This window comes from Gymnodraco acuticeps, unplaced genomic scaffold, assembly GCF_902827175.1.
Source record: "Gymnodraco acuticeps unplaced genomic scaffold, fGymAcu1.1, whole genome shotgun sequence".
In the NCBI taxonomy this organism is placed as follows: domain Eukaryota; kingdom Metazoa; phylum Chordata; class Actinopteri; order Perciformes; family Bathydraconidae; genus Gymnodraco; species Gymnodraco acuticeps.
In genome coordinates, this window is record NW_022989745.1 from 141,516 (window position 1) to 164,546 (window position 23,031).

The 23,031-nt window shown below is 40.3% G+C and overlaps 1 protein-coding gene across 1 annotated transcript in view; it reads right to left on the reverse strand.

The window, feature by feature from the left end:
• The window catches only part of LOC117543257 (USP6 N-terminal-like protein), a 28,816-nt gene continuing 5,785 nt past the window's right edge, over positions 1 to 23,031 (reverse strand). Inside the window, exons 2-14 of the mRNA XM_034211457.1 lie at positions 21,432 to 21,505; positions 16,525 to 16,610; positions 16,406 to 16,445; positions 15,643 to 15,723; positions 14,422 to 14,529; positions 13,228 to 13,337; positions 12,128 to 12,176; positions 11,084 to 11,204; positions 10,367 to 10,461; positions 10,138 to 10,203; positions 5,467 to 5,566; positions 4,924 to 5,076; positions 1 to 1,996 (exon numbers count right to left, since the gene is read on the reverse strand). Coding sequence (XP_034067348.1) covers positions 1,482 to 1,996; positions 4,924 to 5,076; positions 5,467 to 5,566; positions 10,138 to 10,203; positions 10,367 to 10,461; positions 11,084 to 11,204; positions 12,128 to 12,176; positions 13,228 to 13,337; positions 14,422 to 14,529; positions 15,643 to 15,723; positions 16,406 to 16,445; positions 16,525 to 16,610; positions 21,432 to 21,497 — 1,590 coding nt within the window. The 5' untranslated portion in view covers positions 21,498 to 21,505 and the 3' untranslated portion in view covers positions 1 to 1,481. The remainder of the gene's footprint in view (positions 1,997 to 4,923; positions 5,077 to 5,466; positions 5,567 to 10,137; positions 10,204 to 10,366; positions 10,462 to 11,083; positions 11,205 to 12,127; positions 12,177 to 13,227; positions 13,338 to 14,421; positions 14,530 to 15,642; positions 15,724 to 16,405; positions 16,446 to 16,524; positions 16,611 to 21,431; positions 21,506 to 23,031) is intronic.

Below are 23,031 nucleotides of genomic sequence, written 5' to 3' on the forward strand. Positions count from 1 at the left end.
ACCGCGTGCTTGTGTGTCCGGGGCGGGAGATTCATGTGATTGGTTGTTGGTCGAGTTTCAGACACGCCCGCCGGCAAGCTTCAACACACGTCGCTGTGTGGACGGGCCGTCAGCATGTCGTTGTGTCCCTGAGACACTTCACCCCAAAGTGCTCCTGTGGGGATATTGTCCACAGTATTGAGTATGTAGGTCGCTTTGGATAAAAGCGTCTAACAAGTAACACGTACTGTAATGACTAAAATCAGATTTTTTTGCCAAGTATTCTGTCTTTAACAAGAGTTGCGCCTCCTCGCTCTAATTGACTCTTATTTACATTTTGATGAGATATATGATCATGGTCAGTATTTCATCTACATAAAGTTGGAAGACAGTTTAAAAACACAATGGCCACATTTCAATCCCAATTATATCAAGCGCCAAAAAACACCAACATCCTACACTTCCCATAATGCAACACAACAGAATTTCTCATAGTCCCTCCCTTCTTGGATAACATCCCACATATTTTGGACTTCACACCCTCAGGTTGCAGATTTACTCGTGAAGATTTAAATTAAGTAGGATATGATAAGCAACATTTGACAAACTGTCACTATTATATATTATATTATAAACACTTGAATGGAGGAAATATTCTTCATCATTACGTTTTTTAGAAAGTTACAGAAAGTTAGTTGTTTACCTTGTCTCTAAAAAGATAACCAAAATGATTATTGTTCCAGAAACTGATGACACATTTTTAAGTGATTATTGCTCGATAATATTTCTATAGTTCTTCGCCAAAATTCTCATGTCATCCATCCACCAAAGTGCTTCATCTGTACCTTTACAGAACATTTAATACCAAACGATTTGTGCAGATAATCGAATAAATCGCTGCTACTTTCAAGGAATATTCAGAGCCTTCATTTCCTCGGACGCTTCCCAGGAAAATCTACAAATCATATCATCAAAAATAATTACTGATCCTGAAACTGATGACATATTTTAAGCAATTATTGCTTCACATTGATAATCTGACAATACTTCTGTAGTGTCTCACCAACATATTACTGTAAACCTCCAAAGTGCCTGAATCTGCAGGTCATTTAACGGAGCTGATGCTTTCAATCACTGATCATTTCAGATCGAATGAAATATCCGCAGCCTAAGTTTCTACCAATGCTTCCTTGGGAAACTGGGACATATATGACCAAAATGATTGTATGTCCTGAAAACATGACATATTTTAAGCATATTATTGCTCCACAATGATAATCTGACTATACTGCTGTAGTTCTGGAACATTTAAACGGAGCTGATCCGTGCTTTACATTTTCATGAAATATCCGCAGCCTAAATTTCTTCCAATGCTTCCTTGGAAAATTGAGAAATATATAACCAATGATAATCTGACTATACTTCTGTAGTTCTGCATCAACATTATGTATGTAAACCAAACTGGAACATTTAACGGAGCCGCTTCGTGATCAGAGCTGATTTCATGAAACATCCTCCGCCTGAGTTTCCTCTGACGCTTCCTTTGAGTCCTGGTTCTGGTTCTGGTTCCTGTTGCCGGGCAGATTGGAGGCCTGCTCCAGCAGCTGCTCCAGGTACCGGTCCTCCGCCCTCTCCTCTTCCGCAGACAGACTCTGCGGGGGGGCGAGGTGCATCACGGGGGCCGAGAGGGTCCGCGGGATCCTGCAGGAGCGAGGGGCCGCGAGAGAGGAGTCGTCTGTGGAGGAAGGGGAGCATTGATCTGTGTTTTTATCTGGGGTTTCCTCCGGGGGCCGGTAAGGCGGAGGGCCCGTCAGCGGGGAGCCGTCGGGGGGGAGCTGGCTGTGGATGATGACCCTGGACTCCTCCTCCTGCTCAGGGTCCAGGTCCCGGGGGTCCTTGGAGGGGCTCTGGTCAGGGGAGTCGATGATGTTCAGGCTGAGGCCGGCTGCGGAGGTCTTCCCTCTTGGGGGGGGCAGCTCGAGACCCAGAGGCAGACGGGGACGCTCCTCTGGCTTTCCTGAAAAACAAAACCGGTGCATTTAAGTCAGTGGTTCTCCAACTTCTTGTGTCGGGCCCCCTTTGGAGGAAAATCCTCATCATGTGCATTACACAGCTGTGTCCTCATAGGTTTCTCAGTGTCACTACACGACACAACAGTTTAGTGTTTCTGCCGGTCATGCCGACGCAAAGCATTTTGTTGTTGTTGTCATAACAATTGTTCCTCCAGGGGCCTGTACTATGAAGCTGGTTCAACCTAACCTGGATATGTTTGAGTTAGCCGGTTGGCCTAATCCAAAACATACGCGCTCTCGCTAAACTGTACTACGTTTTAATATTAGACATATGAAGAAGTTAAACTTTAAACATCCATGACTTAAACACTTTATCCAGGATCAAAGCCACAGAGCTGCACCTGCAAGGTGAATACAGCTGGTAACAGAACAAGTGTTTGAATGCGTACATTAACAGGTTTATGATATCACTGCCCCGTCTAAAACACGATCTGACTTTAATTACATTTGTCTCGAGTGTTTCGTCAACTTAATGTGTTGCTTAAAATAATACTTCTGCATACAGTATGTGACACTGTGAGTGTTGCACGGCCAGATACGGCTCAGCTGACTCAGATAAGGAGATATATGATACATTATGAAGTGATATGCCGCGGACTGTACTTAATGTTACTCTGATCCGGTTACTTATGTTGTGGCAGATATTTAAGTAAGCTTTCTTAACGCTAATGTTATAATAGTCAGCAGGGCCGCCCCTGGACAACTTGGGGCCCCAAGCGACATTGTGAGATGAGGCCCCCCCCCAACCGACAGGAGTGAACACATTTTTTTGGAAACAAAGTAGACTACTTTGCAAATATAGTTCCTGTTTATTATTATTATTATCAACACAGTTACTTTTTTATACAGTGAGGTAAATGGTAAATGTGCATGTATGTCGTTCAGTATGCGTTTACAGGTGAATACGTCTGCATTTCCTGCCAAATACTAGCCTCAAAAAGATTAAAATATAATTAATGCAAATAAACTACTTCTACTAATAATAATCATAATCAATTAAATAATATAAATACCATATGGTTTTATTATAATATAGTTGTAATATAGTCAAGACAAAACTTGACAAAGCTTATTACATGCTCAAAAACTGACATTTCTTAAATCTGTATTGTAGTTCCCTCTGTCAGCAATGTATCAACAACTACACACACATTTATATCAGTATTGCTCTGTGTTGTGGTTGACATGATGATGACTGTTAGGAGTTAAGGGGAGAGGCTGAGCATCACCATGAAATGTGCAAATTGACATAAAAATGAATAAAAGGGGGAAAAATGCTCCATGTTTTTTAGGCTGTAAACTTTAACTGTTATGTAAGCCAACTAGACAGACAGTTTATCACTCTTCCTCCTGTACGTTAGCAGATAAAAGGCATCACATACTTGAATGAATGTTAAATAAAGAATGCTGGAAATAACTGCATCTCCATTAGCCTGTATGCTATGCAGAGACTGCCTTCTTCATGTCGTGAATTGCAGCTGATGTTTTTTGGCAATTGGCAAAAGTTTGACATTTGACTTATACAACATTCACAAGTTGTACATTTGACTCATACAATCAGCGGGGGGTGCACGGAGAACCGCGCACAGCAGCTGAGGCCCTTTGGGCGGGGCCCCCTGCGCAAGGCGGGGCCCCATGCAGCTTGCGTGATTGGCCTGTAGGGAGGGGCGGCCCTGATAGTCAGATTGCTCTGAAGATGGGAGGTGATATTCTATTAATGTTCACGTTCACACAGTCTGTGATTTTTGCCGGCCGTCTTTCCTGCGACGGCAGCTTTTCTGTATTTCCTTTCTCCTGTAATATGACTTGATCACTTTAAACTCCGCACACTGAGCTCTGATTGGTCAGCAGGCAGTGATTTCACTGAGTTGAGCTCTTAGCCTGCAAACTAACCTGGTCCCGACCAGGTTAGCCACATAGCATAAGTTACCATGGAGATCTAACCCGCTAAAAAGAGAACCAGCTTCGTAGGACCGGAAACCCATAATTTTCCCTGAAGTTAGCCGGCTGAGCGAAAATCCTGCTTCGTAGTATACCCCCCAGGTCTCTCGCGCCCCCCCCCCCCTGTCATGCCTCTGCGCCCCCCACTTTGAGAAACACTGATTTAAGTTAATGTTAGTGATTATAATTGACTCAACCCAGAAAGGGAAACAACTAGATTCCCCCAAGCATTTAATTAGCATAACATATTATGTATATAAAATATATTTTTTGTTCTATTTTTTTACAAAAACACCTGTGATATTTCAAAAAAACTGCGAACTGGGTTCAAATTCTGAAAGCAGATGGTTAAGATATTTAATTATGTGAAGCATAATGTAATATTATAATATTAATATATTATATATGTTTATATAAGGTAGAGATGTTGTCCTCTGAAAAGGTAAAGAAGTCATTACTTTTAAAAATATCCTCAAATAATTATGTTTTTATCTATGAGTGTGTATTTAGGTTTAAGCCATGCAACACACTCAGGGACTTTCAGTGAGTGTGTAGGTGTGTGTGGGTGTGTGTGTATATGTGTGTAGGTGTGTGTAGATGTGTGTAGATGTGTGTAGATGTGTGAAGATGTGTGTAGATGTGTGTAGATGTGTGTAGATGTGTGTAGATGTGTGTAGATGTGTGTATATGTGTGTAGATGTGTGTAGATGTGTGTAGATGTGTGTGTAGGTGTGTGAAGGTGTGTGTAGGTGTGTGAAGGGGTGTGTAGGTGTGTGTAGGTGTGTCAAGGTGTGTGTAGGTGTGCGTAGATGTGTGTAGATGTGTTTAAAGGTGTGTGAAGGTGTGTGTAGGTGTGCGTAGATGTGTGTAGATGTGTTTAAAGGTGTGTGAAAGTGTGTGTAGGTGTGTGTAGAGGTGTGTGTAGATGTACCTGGAGGAGAAAGGTCGAGCTTCCTCTTCCTCAGCTCCATCATGGAGCTCTGCAGCTGCTCGATGACCTCGTCGTCGCTGAAGTAAAACGTCTGAGCGATTCTCTCCTGCAGAAACTCTCTAAGCTCCTCCAGAGACATCTTCAACATGCGCCCTGCACACACACACACACACACACACCACACACACACACACACCACACAACCACACACACACACACACACACACACACACACACACACACACACACACACACACACACACACACACACACACACACACACACACACACACACACACACACACACACACACACACACACACACACACACTACACACACCACACACACACACACACACACACACACACACACACACACACACACACACACACACACACACACACACACACACACACACACACACACACACACACACACACACACACACACACACACACACACACACACACACACACACATACATAATACTTTTTGACTTATTCTTTAATTCAATGGATGATTATGAAAGTTCCAGTCCTTACTCTTGTGTATCTTCAGGATGGTGTAAGACATGGCGGTGAGCAGCCTCTCTCCCTCCAGGATGAAAATGTCCCAGAGACGAAGAGTTAGCGTGAACGGCGTCTGCAGGAAACACAACAGATCACACACCAACAGATGGAGGAACAGCTTCTATCCAAGAGCTCTCCATCACTCCCACCCCTGTCCAACTAGTAGAGGAGCTAAGGCCCCTAAGAGTTGAGGTACCCCTACCCGAGGGAGAACAAAGCACAACCATGCTTTTTTATTACTTTAATATGTCTAGTTTATGAAACGGATCGTTGTATACAAATATTTTGTGGTGTGGGGAGAGGTGGAGTACAAATACTTTGTTACTGTACTTAAGTACTTTTCTCTGGTATCAGTACTTTACTCCACTACTTATCTTTCTGACGACTTTTTACTTTTACTTCTTACATGTTGAACCCAAATACCTGTACTTTCTACTTCTTACATGTTGAACACAAATACCTGTACTTTCTACTTCTTACATGTTGAACTCAAATACCTGTACTTTCTACTTCTTACATGTTGAACACAAATACCTGTACTTTCTACTTCTCACATGTTGAACCCAAATACCTGTACTTTCTACTTCTTACATGTTGAACACAAATACCTGTACTTTCTACTTCTTACATGTTGAACACAAATACCTGTACTTTCTACTTCTTACATGTTGAACTCAAATAACTGTACTTTCTACTTCTTACATGTTGAACTCAAATACCTGTACTTTCTACTTCTTACATGTTGAACACAAATACCTGTACTTTCTACTTCTTACATGTTGAACTCAAATACCTGTACTTTCTACTTCTCACATGTTGAACTCAAATACCTGTACTTTCTACTTCTTACATGTTGAACTCAAATACCTGTACTTTCTACTTCTTACATGTTGAACCCAAATACCTGTACTTTCTACTTCTCACATGTTGAACTCAAATACCTGTACTTTCTACTTCTTACATGTTGAACCCAAATACCTGTACTTTCTACTTCTTACATGTTGAACCCAAATACCTGTACTTTCTACTTCTTACATGTTGAACCCAAATACCTGTACTTTCTACTTCTTACATGTTGAACCCAAATACCTGTACTTTCTACTTCTTACATGTTGAACACAAATACCTGTACTTTCTACTTCTTACATGTTGAACCCAAATACCTGTACTTTCTACTTCTTACATGTTGAACTCAAATACCTGTACTTTCTACTTCTTACATGTTGAACACAAATACCTGTACTTTCTACTTCTTACATGTTGAACTCAAATACCTGTACTTTCTACTTCTTACATGTTGAACTCAAATACCTGTACTTTCTACTTCTCTCATTTTCCAAACAGCTGGTTCCTTTAGTCTGAATGTGTGTTTGGTGCGTGATCATTATTCTTTAGAGTCATTGCGTGCCTATTGATTTGAACACGATCCGTGTATCCATCATTTCCTGGTCTTCTCTAAAGAAGAGGGACCAATGGAAACGTTGTCATGTTGCCGTTGTTCAGCATGGAAACATTCATTAGCTAACAATGACATTATTGTTCTATTAATATAAAGGGAGGTCAGGTACTCTTTAAAGCAGCTGCTAGTTATGGGTACTGTTTACTTAAGTACATTTCAAAGCCCTCTTTACTTTTACTTGAGTAAAGAAGTTTAGTCAGTACTTCTACTTTTACCAGAGTATGTTTAAACACGAGTATCTGTACTTCTACTTGAGTTAAGGAAGTGTGCACTTTTGCCTTCTCTCTCTCTCTCACTGCCACTTCATTCCCTGTCTTTACGTCAGAGTTTCACATCTGCCTCTTTCTGCTCGTGTCCAGAGTCAGGAGGTTTGTTGGTTTGCTCTCAGACCTCAGAGGCCCCGGGCCCCTCGCAGTAAAGTGCTGACAGCGGCTAAAGCTGCCAAACCACCACCGCAGGATTGTGGATAAGCATGGAGGAGACTAATAGCAGTTCAACTTCACAGCTCTTAAAGCTCTCTTATAAAGTCCCAGAGCTCAAATATCAACGTTTTCTGCTGAAACCATGAAAAGTTATCTTTATAAAAAGGCAATTTTGTTTTGGTAATGACTTGCTGTTGTAAAGAATTATGTTTTCTGTCGATAAAGTTTGACTTACTGTGTAATGTTGACTATTTATTTAGATGATATCCACATTAAAATGACTCCACGGATTTGATTTGGCTAGATTCACAGCGTATAGTATGAGATTGTTTTTTTAGTAAAGAGTCATTCAAAATAAGATATTTAAGGACAGTTTCACACTTTTCTTTTTTTTCTATTCATACACAGAATTCACACACATAGCGGTCTTTACAAACACCTTTAAAGTAACGTTTTTATATACTAATAATTGTATATTTCCGTATAGGATGTTTATTTATTTACTTGGTTTACAATAATTGTGATTATTTATTTATTTGTTTTACTAATATCCTTTTTTTTGACAATGTGAGAATGAATGGGGAAAAAAAAGTTAAATAGCTGTTTTCATGTGTATTTGTCTGTCCTTAAATCAATAATACATACATTGTAAATTGGACATTCAAATGTTACTTTTCTTTAGGTTTCTCCCAAAAGATTCATTTAAACACAAATGTAATGTAAAGGACACTCTTTATCTGATAAAAAGATCAGACTTTGTCCTGTGAATTATGAATTGTTATCTTTGCAATGATAAGATATCTGTCCAAATGTGACTTTACATTTTTAACTGGTGTAGGAGCCAAAATAACACTGTGGGTATAAAGGTAGGAACCGATGTTTGTGGTTAGAGGTTCCGCCGGAAGGCCATACAGTTTTTGACCACACACGAAGAACACACACAGAGGGTGTTTCTCAATCGCGAGTACGCTTGCTTGGTAGGACATGTCTTCCGAGTCACTTCCTTCAGAAGCGAGGCAAGAATCCTTCCTGGCATTCGCAAAACGAAGAGTGGAACAGGCGAGCAAGTGTGCAGGTGTGCGTCATATGAGAGGCCCCGCCTTACATGTTCCGCCACACAGGTTTGGGGAAATTGGTCTGTGCGCAAAGCATTGTGGGGATTTTAAGGACACGAAGTCTACCCATGTGCAGCCTCGAAATTTCCCCCAAACTAAGGACGTGGCCTCGGTGGAATTCCAAGTATGCTGGACATTGGAACGGTCCTGCTGCGCCACTTGATGACGTAGCATCCTTGAAATATTGGCATGAAAGCCAGTTTCCTCAAGATTGAGAAACGGCCGGGGTGTTTCTCAATGTCGCAGTGGCGAGCCGTGACTTTTATACCTAGGCCCTCTGACCCCCACCCCTTCCCTCGAGTTATTACGTCACAGCGTATACTTCAGCGGAATATCAAAACAACGGCCCGGGGTGCAAAACGCATCAATGAAAGCGACCCTCTACCACACAAAACAACACCTGTAAATAACCCTATTTGTGTTCTTTTAAATTGAAAAGGATATTGCTCTGTTTTTGTTACTTTCGTTGCAGTTGTATGTCTTAAGTGTAATAATATATGGCATGCTTTTATTTTGAAGGCGAGTTAACGCTATTGACAGGAAGTTGTTCACAGCGGGCGGAACTTGTCATAAAGTCCGCGATAATAAAGCTCACCCATTTAGAGGGAAGATATGATTGGTCAGTTGTACTGTCATTTGACATTACTCTCTCGTTCAGTTACTATAGCGGCCCCTCTGTGAATTCATAGCTGGACCACCTGGACGTCCAACAGCTCCTCTCTTCACTCGCAGAGACGAGCTTCTTTCATTTCACTCTTCACATTCCAACAGAAACTGAATAGACAGATTCGAAGGATTTGTTTCTTTGGAAATGTTATTTTAAATACAATTAAATCAAGTTATTTTGGTAAAACTAATGAAAAATATAACAAAAAAATAAAAATATATAATTAAATATATTATTATTTTTTTTTTTTTAATGTTTTTAAATATTATTTTGTAGAATATCTTAGGCCCTCACAGAGGGCCTTCCTCGCCACTGCAATGTCGAGGAAAGCTGCTCCAGAGCCACTATTTCAAGGATGCTACGTCATCGAGTGCCGCCGAAGGACTGTTCCAATGTCCAGGATGCTTGGAATTCTACCGAGGCCAGCGTCCTTCATTGCGGGAAATGTCGAGGCTGCACATGTGTATCCTCCGCGGTCTTAAAATCCCCACAATGCTTTGCGCACGGACCAATTTCCCCAAATCTTTGGTGGAAATCGTGTTCCATTTAAGGCGGGGCCTCGCATATGACGCACACCTATTAGCTTGTTCCACCATTCTTCGTTTTCCGAGGCTAGGAAGGATTCTTGCCTCGTTTCTGAAGGACCTGACTCGGAGGGACTTGTCCTACCAAGGAAGCGTCCTTGACATTGAGAAACACCCACGGAGAACACACACACACACGTAGAACACACACACACATTTTCTAAAGGTATTGTGTGAACCGTTAATATCGTGTATGGTGAATGAGAAAACGAAGCAAGTTCAATGGACACCAGTGAAAAGGAAATAAATGGACTGTATTTAACTGGAAACTTTGCATCAGACTTTTATTCTACTGGCAAACTTTGTGTGCGTCCATTACGCCAACATAGCAGATCCTCAGAGGCTTAAAGCGTTGACTTAGCCTCTACAACTACAGTACAATAATTGAGTTTCTGACCCTGTCGATGAAGCACTGCAGGAACCACTTTGTGCTGTAGATCCCCGCAGACATCTGCTCCCTGTCCTGCAGACGGAGAGAGAATCACATTAATATCACAACCCCAACACCAAGCCCACACACTCTGTCAATGAGTGCTAATGTGGCTGTATCAATACAACGTGATGTATTGACACATCTGACATCTTGTTGCTGTGTCTTCTATGTTTTTGTGTCAGTGAGATCTCACCAGATGTTTCTTCAGCTTGGGGATGAGTTTGGAAATGACCTGATCGTGATGAGTCTGAAACCGCTGCAGTTTGGGGAAACCCGGGACAAAAAACCCTGACGACGAAAGAGAGGAGAGAGGCCTTTCTTGGTCACGCTTCAGATTCAAACATCGTCATTGGCATACAGTCGAAGTATTGCCAAAGCATTTCAGGAATATTGATGAAAACAGTAAACATCTCTACATGTACATTCTGAATACTGTTAGCTATTGGTTTTGGAACAATAGCAGATTTAACAAACATTTCAAAAATATGCTTTAAAGGAATTATAATTACTATGATTTTAAGTCAACAAAAACAATACAAAAATAACCGCTTACTTGAACTTCTTATATTTATATGAGTATCAATTCAATTTTTCTAATTTATGTTTTATTGTTTGTTATTCTTAAATGGAGCGACTATCACAAAACCCAATGTCCTCCGCTGGGATATATAAAGTATTCTAATTCTGAATAAGATCAAAATAATAAACTCAAAATCCTGTCACAGTTCCTTTAGAGCGAAATAAGTCCAACATTTATTTCCTTTTTCTGAACATTTCACCTTAAAACAGATGCATGAGTCAGATTGGATGTTCCTGTGAAGCTTGCTGCTGTTTCTCACATACACAGTGTGTGTGTGTGCGTGTGTGTGTGTGTGTGTGTGTATGTGTGTGTGTGTGTGTGTGTTCTCACCGTGCATGCCGTGTGTGTGGTGTGTCAGCAGCTGCGACAGCGCCCAGAAGGCGTCCTCCTCGTTCAGGAACATCAGCAGCAGAGCGGCGATCTGACTCATCCCCTGACAGTAGCTCACCTCCTGCAGGACACAAATAAACAACAACAACAACAACAAGGGGGAGTCAGCCGAGGAAATATCCAACGTAGAAAGCTTTACATTTCCTTTTTTGTCAGCGAACAACTCAAAGATATTCTCAATGATATGATACCACAAGGAGAAAAGCAGAACATCTACATTTGGGTGCATTTTGTGAAATCCCTGAATGAAAAAACACGATTAAATGTTTATCACAAAACTTTACGACTAATCGATAAATCCACTAATCGTGGCTTTAATAAAACAGCTAACAACATTAATTAGTTTCAAGAGCAAAGCATTTCAAAATATGTGCACATTGTTAGAGAACAGAAAACACAAGTTTCACTTGTAGCTCTGAAGCAGTCATCATGAGAATAATAAATATCACAGAGGCTCTTTCTCTTAAAGTCCTTTAATGGCTGAATATAAACGAGGCGTGTATTCAAACAAAAAGTGGATTATCCTGCATGCTGTGCAGATCGTTGCCAGAGTAGACTAAGAAGATGCTAACGTTAGCGACACACAGGATGGGCTGTTGTGTTTGATTAAAACTAGCATTCTTTAAGGGGCAGCTTCGTCTAAAAGCACTTCCATTTCAAGTGTTTGACCCAAAAAACGATTGAAGTCTATACGATACGATACGATACGATAATACTTTATTTGTCAGATCAAGTCTGAAATTTGACTTGCGTCACAGCAGCTCCATGTCCAACATCAACAGACAAGCATCCAGACACAATACATGAAACACAAACAACACACATTTAACATAACAGCTCAATCAGTGAGAGAAAAGCTGCTCAAAGAGCCTTCAGCGTGCATTTGATCTGGGATCAGCTCTGTGTTTACTGTGAGGATTGACTGGAGCACAAAGGATGCTTCAGTCTGACTTTGGATACATTTGGATACATGAAGTTACTTACTGTGTTGTAGACGGAGTATGCAGAGAGGACGCTGAAGAGAGCCTGCTGCCTGCACACAGGAACAAGAGGAAGTTAAAGAACCTCTCTATGAATGATGTGACTAAACATCTATTAATAGCCACCATAGAGTAAGTCGGCCGTAAGAGGTGTTACCTTCAATGAGAGACAGTTTTAAACATACATATTATTGTTAAAGATGATAATGGCGAACCCAGAAAGGGAAATACAGATAATAGGATCCAAACAAACAAACAGAGTGAGACTCCTAAGATAAGAAGGAAATGAAACAGGCAAGCTACGACAGAATAACAAAAACGAACAAATGTATTTTTTTACAGATGAAATACATTTTAAAGAAGACAAAAAAATATATAAAATATAAAGAAAACAGACAAAACTGAACACAAATGTAAGGTCTCCTATTATACTCTTTTTCAACAATATGATATAATAAAAACACAATGATTGACATTCGGGTGATAATGATATCTAAAAGACATGAAAAAGTGACCTTTGAATACACAAACAAAGTAGAATAAAGAACATAGGTTTCCAAGAATACATCACAACAAATAGATACACCTTAACAGAGACCAGCCTTCCTGCAGGTCCGCTGAACTCCTGGTGAATATCTGAGTGTTTCAGTTTTCCACTGAGCCGGCCTGTGGTGAGTTAAACTGCCGGTGACTTCCCTGAGTGACGGATCAGGTTCCCCAACACCCCCCCTCAAATAAAGACTCATGTTACTGCGGGGTCGCTACACTACACATGTGCAACACGTTCTAAATCTAAACTGTGGTTAGGAGCATGATGGGTACAGGAATGTTAAGAGACATGGAGACTGTAGTTTGTTCTTCAGGGCTTTTAGATTCAATTGTAATCTTTCAATATGTGTTCATGTGCAATCGCAGCTGTAATAGAGAGGAGCAGTGATGACATATTTCCTAGTGGACCCTGAAGGCAGCATATCCCATGTTCCCGGCACAAAAAGCCAATGGGATTTTCCCATTTCACCCATAAAGTGAGTGCTGCTCCGCCTGAGAAGAAAAGGTTACAGATGCAGATTCTGACTGAAATGTGTTGTTATCTCTGAGACCCACTTGACTCCGAAGCGATCCATGAACATCACGTGGTTTCTGAAGGTGCGGTTGATGTCCAGGTCGATCTGTTTGATCTCAGCCGAGCACAGCAACGCCTGCGCCTTCATCTTCTACAAGAGACAACCAAAAATAATTTGATAGATTCAAATAAATACCTGATCTGATTTTAATGACAGGTTTAAGTTTTCAGATAATACATCTTTTATCATTATCCATTTTAATTATAGAATAAGCTGACTATTATTTTCTGGTTGATTTACAAGTAACTAAAAAGCATTTTTGACGAATATTTGTATTGGTATTTCGTTTTTTCAGCATAAGACATTGTACAAGTATATATCCCATAAAGGAAAATCAAAAACAAAATAATACAAGAAAATACAAGAAAGAAAGAAAAATAATAAAAAGAAAGACATATATACACATATATATATATATATACACGTAAGTGGACATGTGGTAAATATTGTAATTTAAACATTGCAAGTTACAAGGCCGGCAGACAAGCAGCCATATCACATCCAACCATTATAGAGGACAATTAGGAGGCACATTTATTTCCAGAAACTCCAAGAATTCCCCCCATATTTGATGGAACACTTCAGGCTTTCCCTTTATAGCAAATATCAATTTTTCTAAGGCTAGACAACGAGAGAGATTTTTTAACCAGTGATTGATCGAGGGGTTTTCTGGGTTTTTCCAAAAGACAGCTATTGTGTGTTTAGCTTGGAGTTATCTCATATCTACATCAATGGATATGAATTTTAAACAACCGAGGTTGACTTATAATTCTATCAAATTCATTACAGATGTTATTGTTTTATTTTTATTCGTGTAACTTGTTTTTATATTTTGTAATTTTCTTATAAACTTTCAAATATTTTGGAATGTAAACGTTTTTTTTTGCATTTGTGGAAAGTGTTTTAAATTAACTGATTAGATATTTACACATGTATTGTCGAAGTAAACAGTGTAACATTGACACAAATGTACCTCCATAAAGTGTGTACGGTATGTGTGTGTGACTGTATGTTAGTCTGGACCCCAGGAGGAATAGCCAATGCCAATAGTTTAAACACAAGACTCTTGTTAGACACATGTCCTCCATCTTCTCTGTTTTGCATGATATCTAAACTCCTCTCACACACTTCCTGCTAACATCAATAACATGATGTTATTAAAGTCCACACACACCTCGTATTTCCCCTCGTTCTCCTTCTTCTGCCGCTCCACGTCCAGCATCAGCGCCCAGGCTCGGCCTCTCAGCTGCAGCGGGACGCCTTTATACACCCGCTGCACCATCTGAGACATCGTACACACAAAGAGAATCTCAAATGAATAAACAGACGGTGTCGATATCTGAATCTGCGGAGAGTCACAGGAAAGATTATACGACCGAATCCACAGGAACAAAAAACATTTAATTTTGAAACTATTTCACTGAGCATAAAGATTAGTAGGTTTGTGTGTGTGTGTGTGTGTGTGTGTGTGTGTGTGTGTGTGTGTGTGTGTGTGTGTGTGTGTGTGTGGGTGTGTGTGTGTGTGTGTGTGTGTGTGGCCTAGCATTACTATACTTGTGGGGACCTACATCTGTCTACACAGTCACGTGTGGGCACTCGCCTCCCTTATGGGGACAAAATGGAGGTCCCCATGAGGGGAATCATTAATTTTAGGGTGAAGACTTGGTTAGGGTTAGGGTAAGGTTAAGGGTAAGGGTTAGGGATAGGGTTAGGGTTAGGGTTAGGCATGTGTTGGTTATGGTTAAGGTTAGGATAAGTCTCCAGGAAATGCATGTAAGTCAATGTAATGTCCACTGAAGTGATGTAAACATGGTATGTGTGTGTGTGTGTTTAGAAATAGTAACTGCTCAGATTAAAAATATAACATTTTTGGCCGCTTTTACTGGCTGCAAAAGCGTGGAAATGGTTCATTTAAATCCTCTGACAATACTCAAATGAGTACTTTCATTTTATTATTGTTTCCACAGTTACCATTTGTCTCCATCGTTGAGCGACAAAGTGTTTATACCCAGAGACAGAGCTTCAGCTGTACAGTAAGGATGGAAATGTGCACATGCACACAAACTACACACACCCTGGACTGTACACAGAGAGATGAAATAGATAGAAGGAAAAACCAATGGCTGTATCTGTCCTTGTAAGCTTTGTATAGGTTTGTAAATGTTGTAAATTAGGTTTTCCTTCTCCAAATATCTCCTAGTTTCATATTTTACGAGTGACGTTACAAAAGGCAAGCCTCAGTTAAGTGTAATTTGACTGTTGACACAGCTGTGGTGAGCAAATGGAAACACGAAAACACTTTACATACTTGTCAGCAATTATGTGCACTTTCCAAGAAAATGATGGTGTGTGTGTGTGTGTGTGTGTGTGTGTGTGTGTGTGTGTTGTTCCTCACCCTGTCACTGTTCTTGTATTTGTCCCACTTCTTCACCATCTTCAGCCACTTCTCCACCCTCTCGATCTCCAGCTGCTTCCTCTGAGATGGAGACAGAAACAGGTTTTTTCACTCAACAATACTAATGCAGGTGTTATGGGTGTAACAGCTAATGTAATTATAATGTCACTTATCAGATTAACTAGGGTTAGATCAACTCAAAATAAATTAGTTTAATTGGAGGGCCGCCGTTTGCTTGACTTTCCTCCTTTTCTTCTAACTGCAAAAACTTCTGTGGGACTCACGTCGAAGTCCATTCTTTGGTGTGTCTTTGTATTCAGAGAGAATTCAGAACGTACCCTGTTGTCAGGAAACTTGCATTTAATTATAACGGCAAAATATGTGCAACGGCAGTGAATTATTCCCCATTTTCAGTAAGGACGGGTTTGGAAAGATAGCGTGCGAGCTAGCTGTCAAGCTAGGAAGCTGTGTTTATCATTTTAGACGTGACTGTCAATATAGAGTGGTGCTGAGATGACGTTTAGTTGTCTCCTTTAGACACTTGTTGGACACCTGGTTTTAAATTCACCAGTGGGGTATTTACTGATGTATTTTATGTCGTAGAACAAAACGTTAAAATCTCTTTATTCAAGCTAACAACACATTCAAAAACCACTAACTCCAGACCAGGGGACAGGAAGTGATACAATTCTGACTTATTTAGGGTTTTAGGACTCATTCCTGCACCACTCTGTTGCACCTGACACCTGATCCCCTCCTTTACCTTTTCCTCGTGTGCCGTCGGGGCCGGCAGCTCGTCTTCACTGAAACAGAGTAAGAACCGTCAGAGACTCACAGGGAGCTGCTGTCTGCATGTGAGCAGAATACAAATCACCGACTTACTGCATGAAGCCGAAGCGGTCGATGACTTTGTAGATGCTGAAGTCGGGATCTTCCCAGGGGTCGATCTGCACCCCGCCCTGCCTGCCCTGCACACACACACACACACACACACACACACACACACACACACACACACACACACACACACACACACACACACACACACACACACACACACACACACACACACACACACACACACACACACACACACACACACACACACACACACACACACACACACACACACACACACACACACACACACACCCAGATTTACATTTACTTTAACAAATACATTTGGGGCCATTTTTAAAGCATTTATGGAGTTGTGTTTCTGTCTCTACTGGGACATGTCTCCATGCTTTAATGTTCAGAAAGCTCTATATTGTTCTCATACTGCCTGTGCTGCAGCACCTATTTTCACCCTCTGTCCGAAACCAGAGCCCAGTCTGCTCTGATTGGTTAGCTGGCCGGCTCTGTTGTGAATGGTCAACCACTTAGAGATGTCACGTACAATGTGTTGGAGCGCTAGCCAATAGAATAGCGAGTGTTACATAGTGATGTACTATGTTCAGGATGTAAACAAAGGAGAGGCGTTTCAGGCAGGGGGGGGGGGGACTTTGAGATGTTAGCCTTTACAGTCCATTTGCACAGAAACATATATAACACAGTACAGGAAAGGGAAAACCCCCAAAAGCACAATGTGGCCTCTCTAATTGCATTTCACACACACGCTTGCAGTGACAGCTTGCACTAAAAGCTTTAAACACATGTATAAGTCGCCCAGCTCTCTCCAGTCCAACCCAAACACACAGAACCTGCATGACTCAGCACAAAGTTCAGGAGTAATGTTTGTATGACGGAAAATCCATTCAGACTCCACTCCGGTCTCAGTGTTGATACAACGGAGCAGAGCTGATCCACAGAGAGGCTTCTCACTCTGCAGGAATAATAACGCTGCTGAGGGATTGGCTGACTTCCAGACAGGCAGCCAATCAGAAGCCTCCTCTCAGCGTGGAAAAGGAAGGGGGGGAGGGGGTGAGTCTGCACCGAGAGTGATGTCAGCGTCAGGAAAGTGAGACGGCTAAAAATACTTCCTCACTGAGTTGAGTGTGTGCGTGTGAATGTGCGTGTGTGTGTGTGTGCGCGTGTGTGTGTGTGTGGTGTGTGTGTGTGTGTGTGTGTGTGTGTGTGTGTGTGTGTGTGTGTGTGTGTGTGTGTGTGTGTGTGTGTGTGTGTGTGTCAGAGTGATAAAGGAGGAGATCAGAGACGCTTTAATGTGACTCTGGCATGCGATTTAATATTACTGAATTCAAAAGTAGGATTTAATGAATTCATTGATTTAAAAGACATTAGAAGAAACATATTTTCATGTTTATGGAATTGACGCTCGGTTTGAAGCCTCTAAAAAGATATGCACTAAAACCTGTATTTTGTCAATATCTTCCACATTTAGTGAGAACACCTTAAATGCAATATGTACATTTCCCACCATTTTGTAAGCAAATAGTACTTGCATGTAAAAAGTGCAGGAGTCGCATCTTCTTGTGTTAATATATATATGCATTATATATTTGCAACAATGTTAATTAACCCTTAAATGGTTTCTATATCCCGCGAGATACAACCATTTGACAGAATGTGTCAATGCGTAACATGGGTACAAAAAAGCTGTATCATGGCTCAGTGTGTGTGTGTGTGCGCGTGTGTGTGTGTGTGTGTGTGTGTGTGTGTGTGTGTGTGTGTGTGTGTGTGTGTGTGTGTGTGTGTGTGTGTGTGTGTGTGTGTGTGTGTGTGTGTGTGTGTGTGTGTGTGTGTGTGTGTGTGTGTGTGTGTGTGTGTGTGTGTGTGTGTGTGTGTGTGTGTGTGTGTGTGTGTGTGTGTGTGTGTGTGTGTGTGTGTGTGTGTGTGGCAGATTTTTACCCAGAGTTCTCCCTGGGTCAACAGTGTTCTGCTCTGAGCTCTGTGCATGTGCCGGAAACACAGAAGTCACGATGAGCGGGACCTCAGCCAGAGGCCGGAGGTCGCTGTCAGCTCGATGTCTGGCAGAGTGTGACAGCTCGGACTCGGATAGACGCAGCGACCCCTCCCCCCCCAAAAAAACACTCCTACTATATTTAACCTTTGGCTGCACCGTCTCCATTCCCCATGTTAGAATAGAATATCCTTTATTGTTACTATACAGGTATGTTGGGAAAATACTGAATGTACTCTTCTAATATCAGAGTAGCACACGATAACAAAGGCCCAACGTAGCTGTGTACGAAACCAGATGTATGATGACATAGAAAAAACTCAAAGGAGACGTTTATTTTTTAAGAGGGCGGGGTTAATAGGTTTATCTGCTAAATAATCACCAGGATAATGATTGACTGTATTGCCAGCAATCTACTTATAGTCACAGCAAAATGTATAACTTGCTACATCTCTCAGCCAAACTACTACTCAAGCAGCGTGCGTTATGCCTTCATCAACATACAAACAACAAGCATTCATACTTCAATATGCAGATAAAGTGAAAGTGCAGGAATATATCGGTTTAAGTCAAATAAATGAATGTCTTCGCACCAGCACCTCTCTCTACGTCTACGTATGTATGATGACAATAAAGACATTCTGATTCTGAGCTCATCCAGGCTTTTATTTTGAAACTAAATATAGTTTGTGTCTTTAATGAGACCTGAGCATCCAGGCTTTTATTTTGAAATGTAATACAGGTTGTGTCTTCACCTGAGCATCCAGGCTTTTATTTTGAAATGTAATACAGGTTGTGTCTTCACCTGAGCATCCAGGCTTTTATTTTGAAATGTAATACAGGTTGTGTCTTCACCTGAGCATCCAGGCTTTTATTTTGAAATGTAATACAGGTTGTGTCTTCACCTGAGCATCCAGGCTTTTATTTTGAAATGTAATACAGGTTGTGTCTTCACCTGAGCATCCAGGCTTTTATTTTGAAATGTAATACATGTTGTGTCTTCACCTGAGCATCCAGGCTTTTATTTTGAAATGTAATACAGGTTGTGTCTTCACCTGAGCATCCAGGCTTTTATTTTGAAATGTAATACAGGTTGTGTCTTCACCTGAGCATCCAGGCTTTTATTTTGAAATGTAATACAGGTTGTGTCTTCACCTGAGCATCCAGGCTTTTATTTTGAAATGTAATACAGGTTGTGTCTTCACCTGAGCATCCAGGCTTTTATTTGAAATGTAATACAGGTTGTGTCTTCACCTGAGCATCCAGGCTTTTATTTTGAAATGTAATACAGGTTGTGTCTTCACCTGAGCATCCAGGCTTTTATTTTGAAATGTAATACAGGTTGTGTCTTCACCTGAGCATCCAGGCTTTTATTTTGAAATGTAATACAGGTTGTGTCTTCACCTGAGCATCCAGGCTTTATTTTTAAATGTTTGATTGACGTTTGAGCGTGTCATGATCTATGAGAACATTAGCAGAGATCATCCAAGCCTTTATTTTGAAGTTTCTGAATGATGTTTGCTTTGTCGATCATGCACAATGATCGGTCACTGCTCGGCAGATTTGGAAAAAACAACTAGAAATGATTAATGTTGAGATGATTTCCGGACTACAGTTAAAATGGCGTTTCAGATGATGTGCTTTCTGTAAAGCAGAGAGGACATGAGAGTCCTGACATCCTCTTTAGTGTGCTTCGATACAGGTGGAAGTGAGCCAGGTACAAGTATTCAGACAAAATGGCTGGTGCATCGGCAAGTATATATATATCTAAAACAGGATGATGTTATTGGATCTCATCGGCATGACATCCAGGTATTGATCATTTAATTGTTAGTTGACTACATTCATACGAAGACTCAGCGAGGAGACTCAAACTGAGACCCAGACGTCTCTTTTTAGTTTTAGTTGTTCTCTTTATGTCTGGTTTCAATGTTGGTTTCAGTGAAAGAGGGATTGAAAACTCTCCATATCAAACCACAGGCAAACATATTATTACACAACGTGTTATTAATGCTCCCACACACACACACACACCCACACACACACATTCTCAGTGTATTCTCCTCCACACATGCACTGAAGCACACACACACACACACACACATTATAAGTGTATCCTCCTCCACACATGCACTGAAGCACACACACACACACACCCACACACACACACACACACACACACACACCACAAAACACACACATCTGAATTTACGCTGTGGTCGTCCTCAGTGTGTCTGTTCAACACAGAAACACAGGAGTGTGAACTCTTCCTCCCACACAACAACACACACACACACACACACACACACACACACACACACACACACACACACACACACACACACACACACACACACACACACACACACACACACACTGCAGCAGGTAGAGTAGCTGAGGCACACATTATCTGGTTGTTTACTAATCAGTATTTGTTTAGTTTCTTTAAATGAATATCAAAATAAGATAACTTTATTTTTCCCAGAGGAAATTGGGTTTCATGAAAGTTACTCCATTATAGAAATAGATCAAATAAAAGCTAAGTAAAAAAATATATGGAATAACATAAGAAATTAAAGTAAAGTGTCCAATACATAATAAAAGAAAAAATACAAATATTTATTTAAACAAAATAACTTAAAGTAAGAAATAAAAAGATTAAATAAAATAGAATAAAGTATGTTTATAAATATAAGAGGTTAAAGTAAGAGTGTGCAGTTTACAAAATATATAAAATAAAATGTAAATTAAAATAAAATGTCAAATATAACTTGATTTCTGAATTTGACAGAAAGGGGTTGGCTGATGGTAAAGTAGGATCTAGTGCCAGAAGAATATACAATATAAATATATCCACCAGATTCTTATCCATCTGGTGTGAATTGAATAAGATCCTGTAGTTTAATAAAATAAAAGACCCTGTTCTCACCGTAGCATATTTCGAGATGATGTCAGCACGTTCCTCTGCGATTAGAGTCTCGATGTCTTTCTTCATGTCAATATCTGCAGAGAGAGGAGAGAGCGTGAGCTGCAGAACAACAACTCCACATGACTCAGGAGGAACAGCTGATGGATGTGGGAGGATGAGCTGAGAGAGAGACTGAAGCAGTGACTTCATTACATCTCGGTTATAAAGAGCCGTGTGCAAAATGCAGTCTGTCGCTTAGAAGCCCTTATGATATATGTGCAGGAAACAGAGCTGCAGAAAATCACACGCCGAGAGGTTCAAATACTAATATAATTGTTTTAAAAGATAAACGGCAGCAAGTCAAAAGTCCGGTTTTACTTTATTAACCAGTTTATTTTTTTTGTACCTTCTTACTTTAACTTGTATACATATTTGTATTCTATTTTAATTGATTGGACATTTTAATTTAACTAATATTAAAACATATATAACTTAATTGTATTTTTTTTTATTGCAAATCTTGTTTTTTTATGTTCTTTTTTTAATCTTTAATTTATAATATTTATATAAATATTTTTATTTTATTTTGTACATCTGGACTTTAACTTTTTATGTTTATCTAAAAATATGTATTTATTTTTATTTTTGTATTAGACATATTAACTTTACCTTATGACATGGCTTAGTTGAATACTCGATTCTGATTGGTCAATTCAGAACACGTGACACGTTGTTAATCCAGTAGTACAGACCGCTGTCAATCACTTATTGACCGTTGTTAAGGACGCTCACATCTGCAGAAAGAAGTCCAGTCGATTTAACTGTTTGCTTGTCTTTAGTTTTCCGTTGTCTCCCGTCTGAGAGCAACATGGAGGAGTGTAATATTCATTTGAATATTTTTGGAGAGCACAGTAATTTGGATGAATGGTTAGTGGCTGATGAGTCCCCAGTGAAGAAAATAAAAAGACAAGAGGGACAAGAAAACAGCGGAGAAGTAAGAGAGGCGAAAAAGTATGTTTTTATAAATATGTTCACTTGTTTTGACATTTCTTACTATATGGGACGTACTGAGGAGCACCTGAATGCACCACAACACCAGAGCTGTTTGAATATATATATATAGGTATTCATCCTATATGAATAATAGGGTGCATCAACATGTGGTGATGCGTTCAGGGTCCTGAGTGGGCAGCGTCCGGCAGGTTTGTCCATCAGACAGAAACAGGAGAGAGCTGCAGAAATATAATCGCCCTGAGAAACATAACTTTCCCTCTGACATCATCTCCCGCATGTTGATGGAGATTTGCTGCTTTTATGTCATATTAATGTAAATATGTGGGGGTTTGATCAAAACAAGACATCCAGAGACATCTCCTTGGACTTTGAGAAACGGGTGGATGTTTTCTTTACTATTTGCTGACTTTTCAGAACTTTCTCACATCCTTTCAGATATTTTTCATAAACATTTTCTGACGTATTTTTTAGAAATGTTTCGATGAGACCCTCAGAAAATACTATTCTAAATGGTGTTTCTTAGCCTCTTAAATATGAAGATTTGCTGCTTTTCTGTTTTAAGTAAATATGTTGGGGTTTTGAACTGACAAAACCAGACGTTTACAGA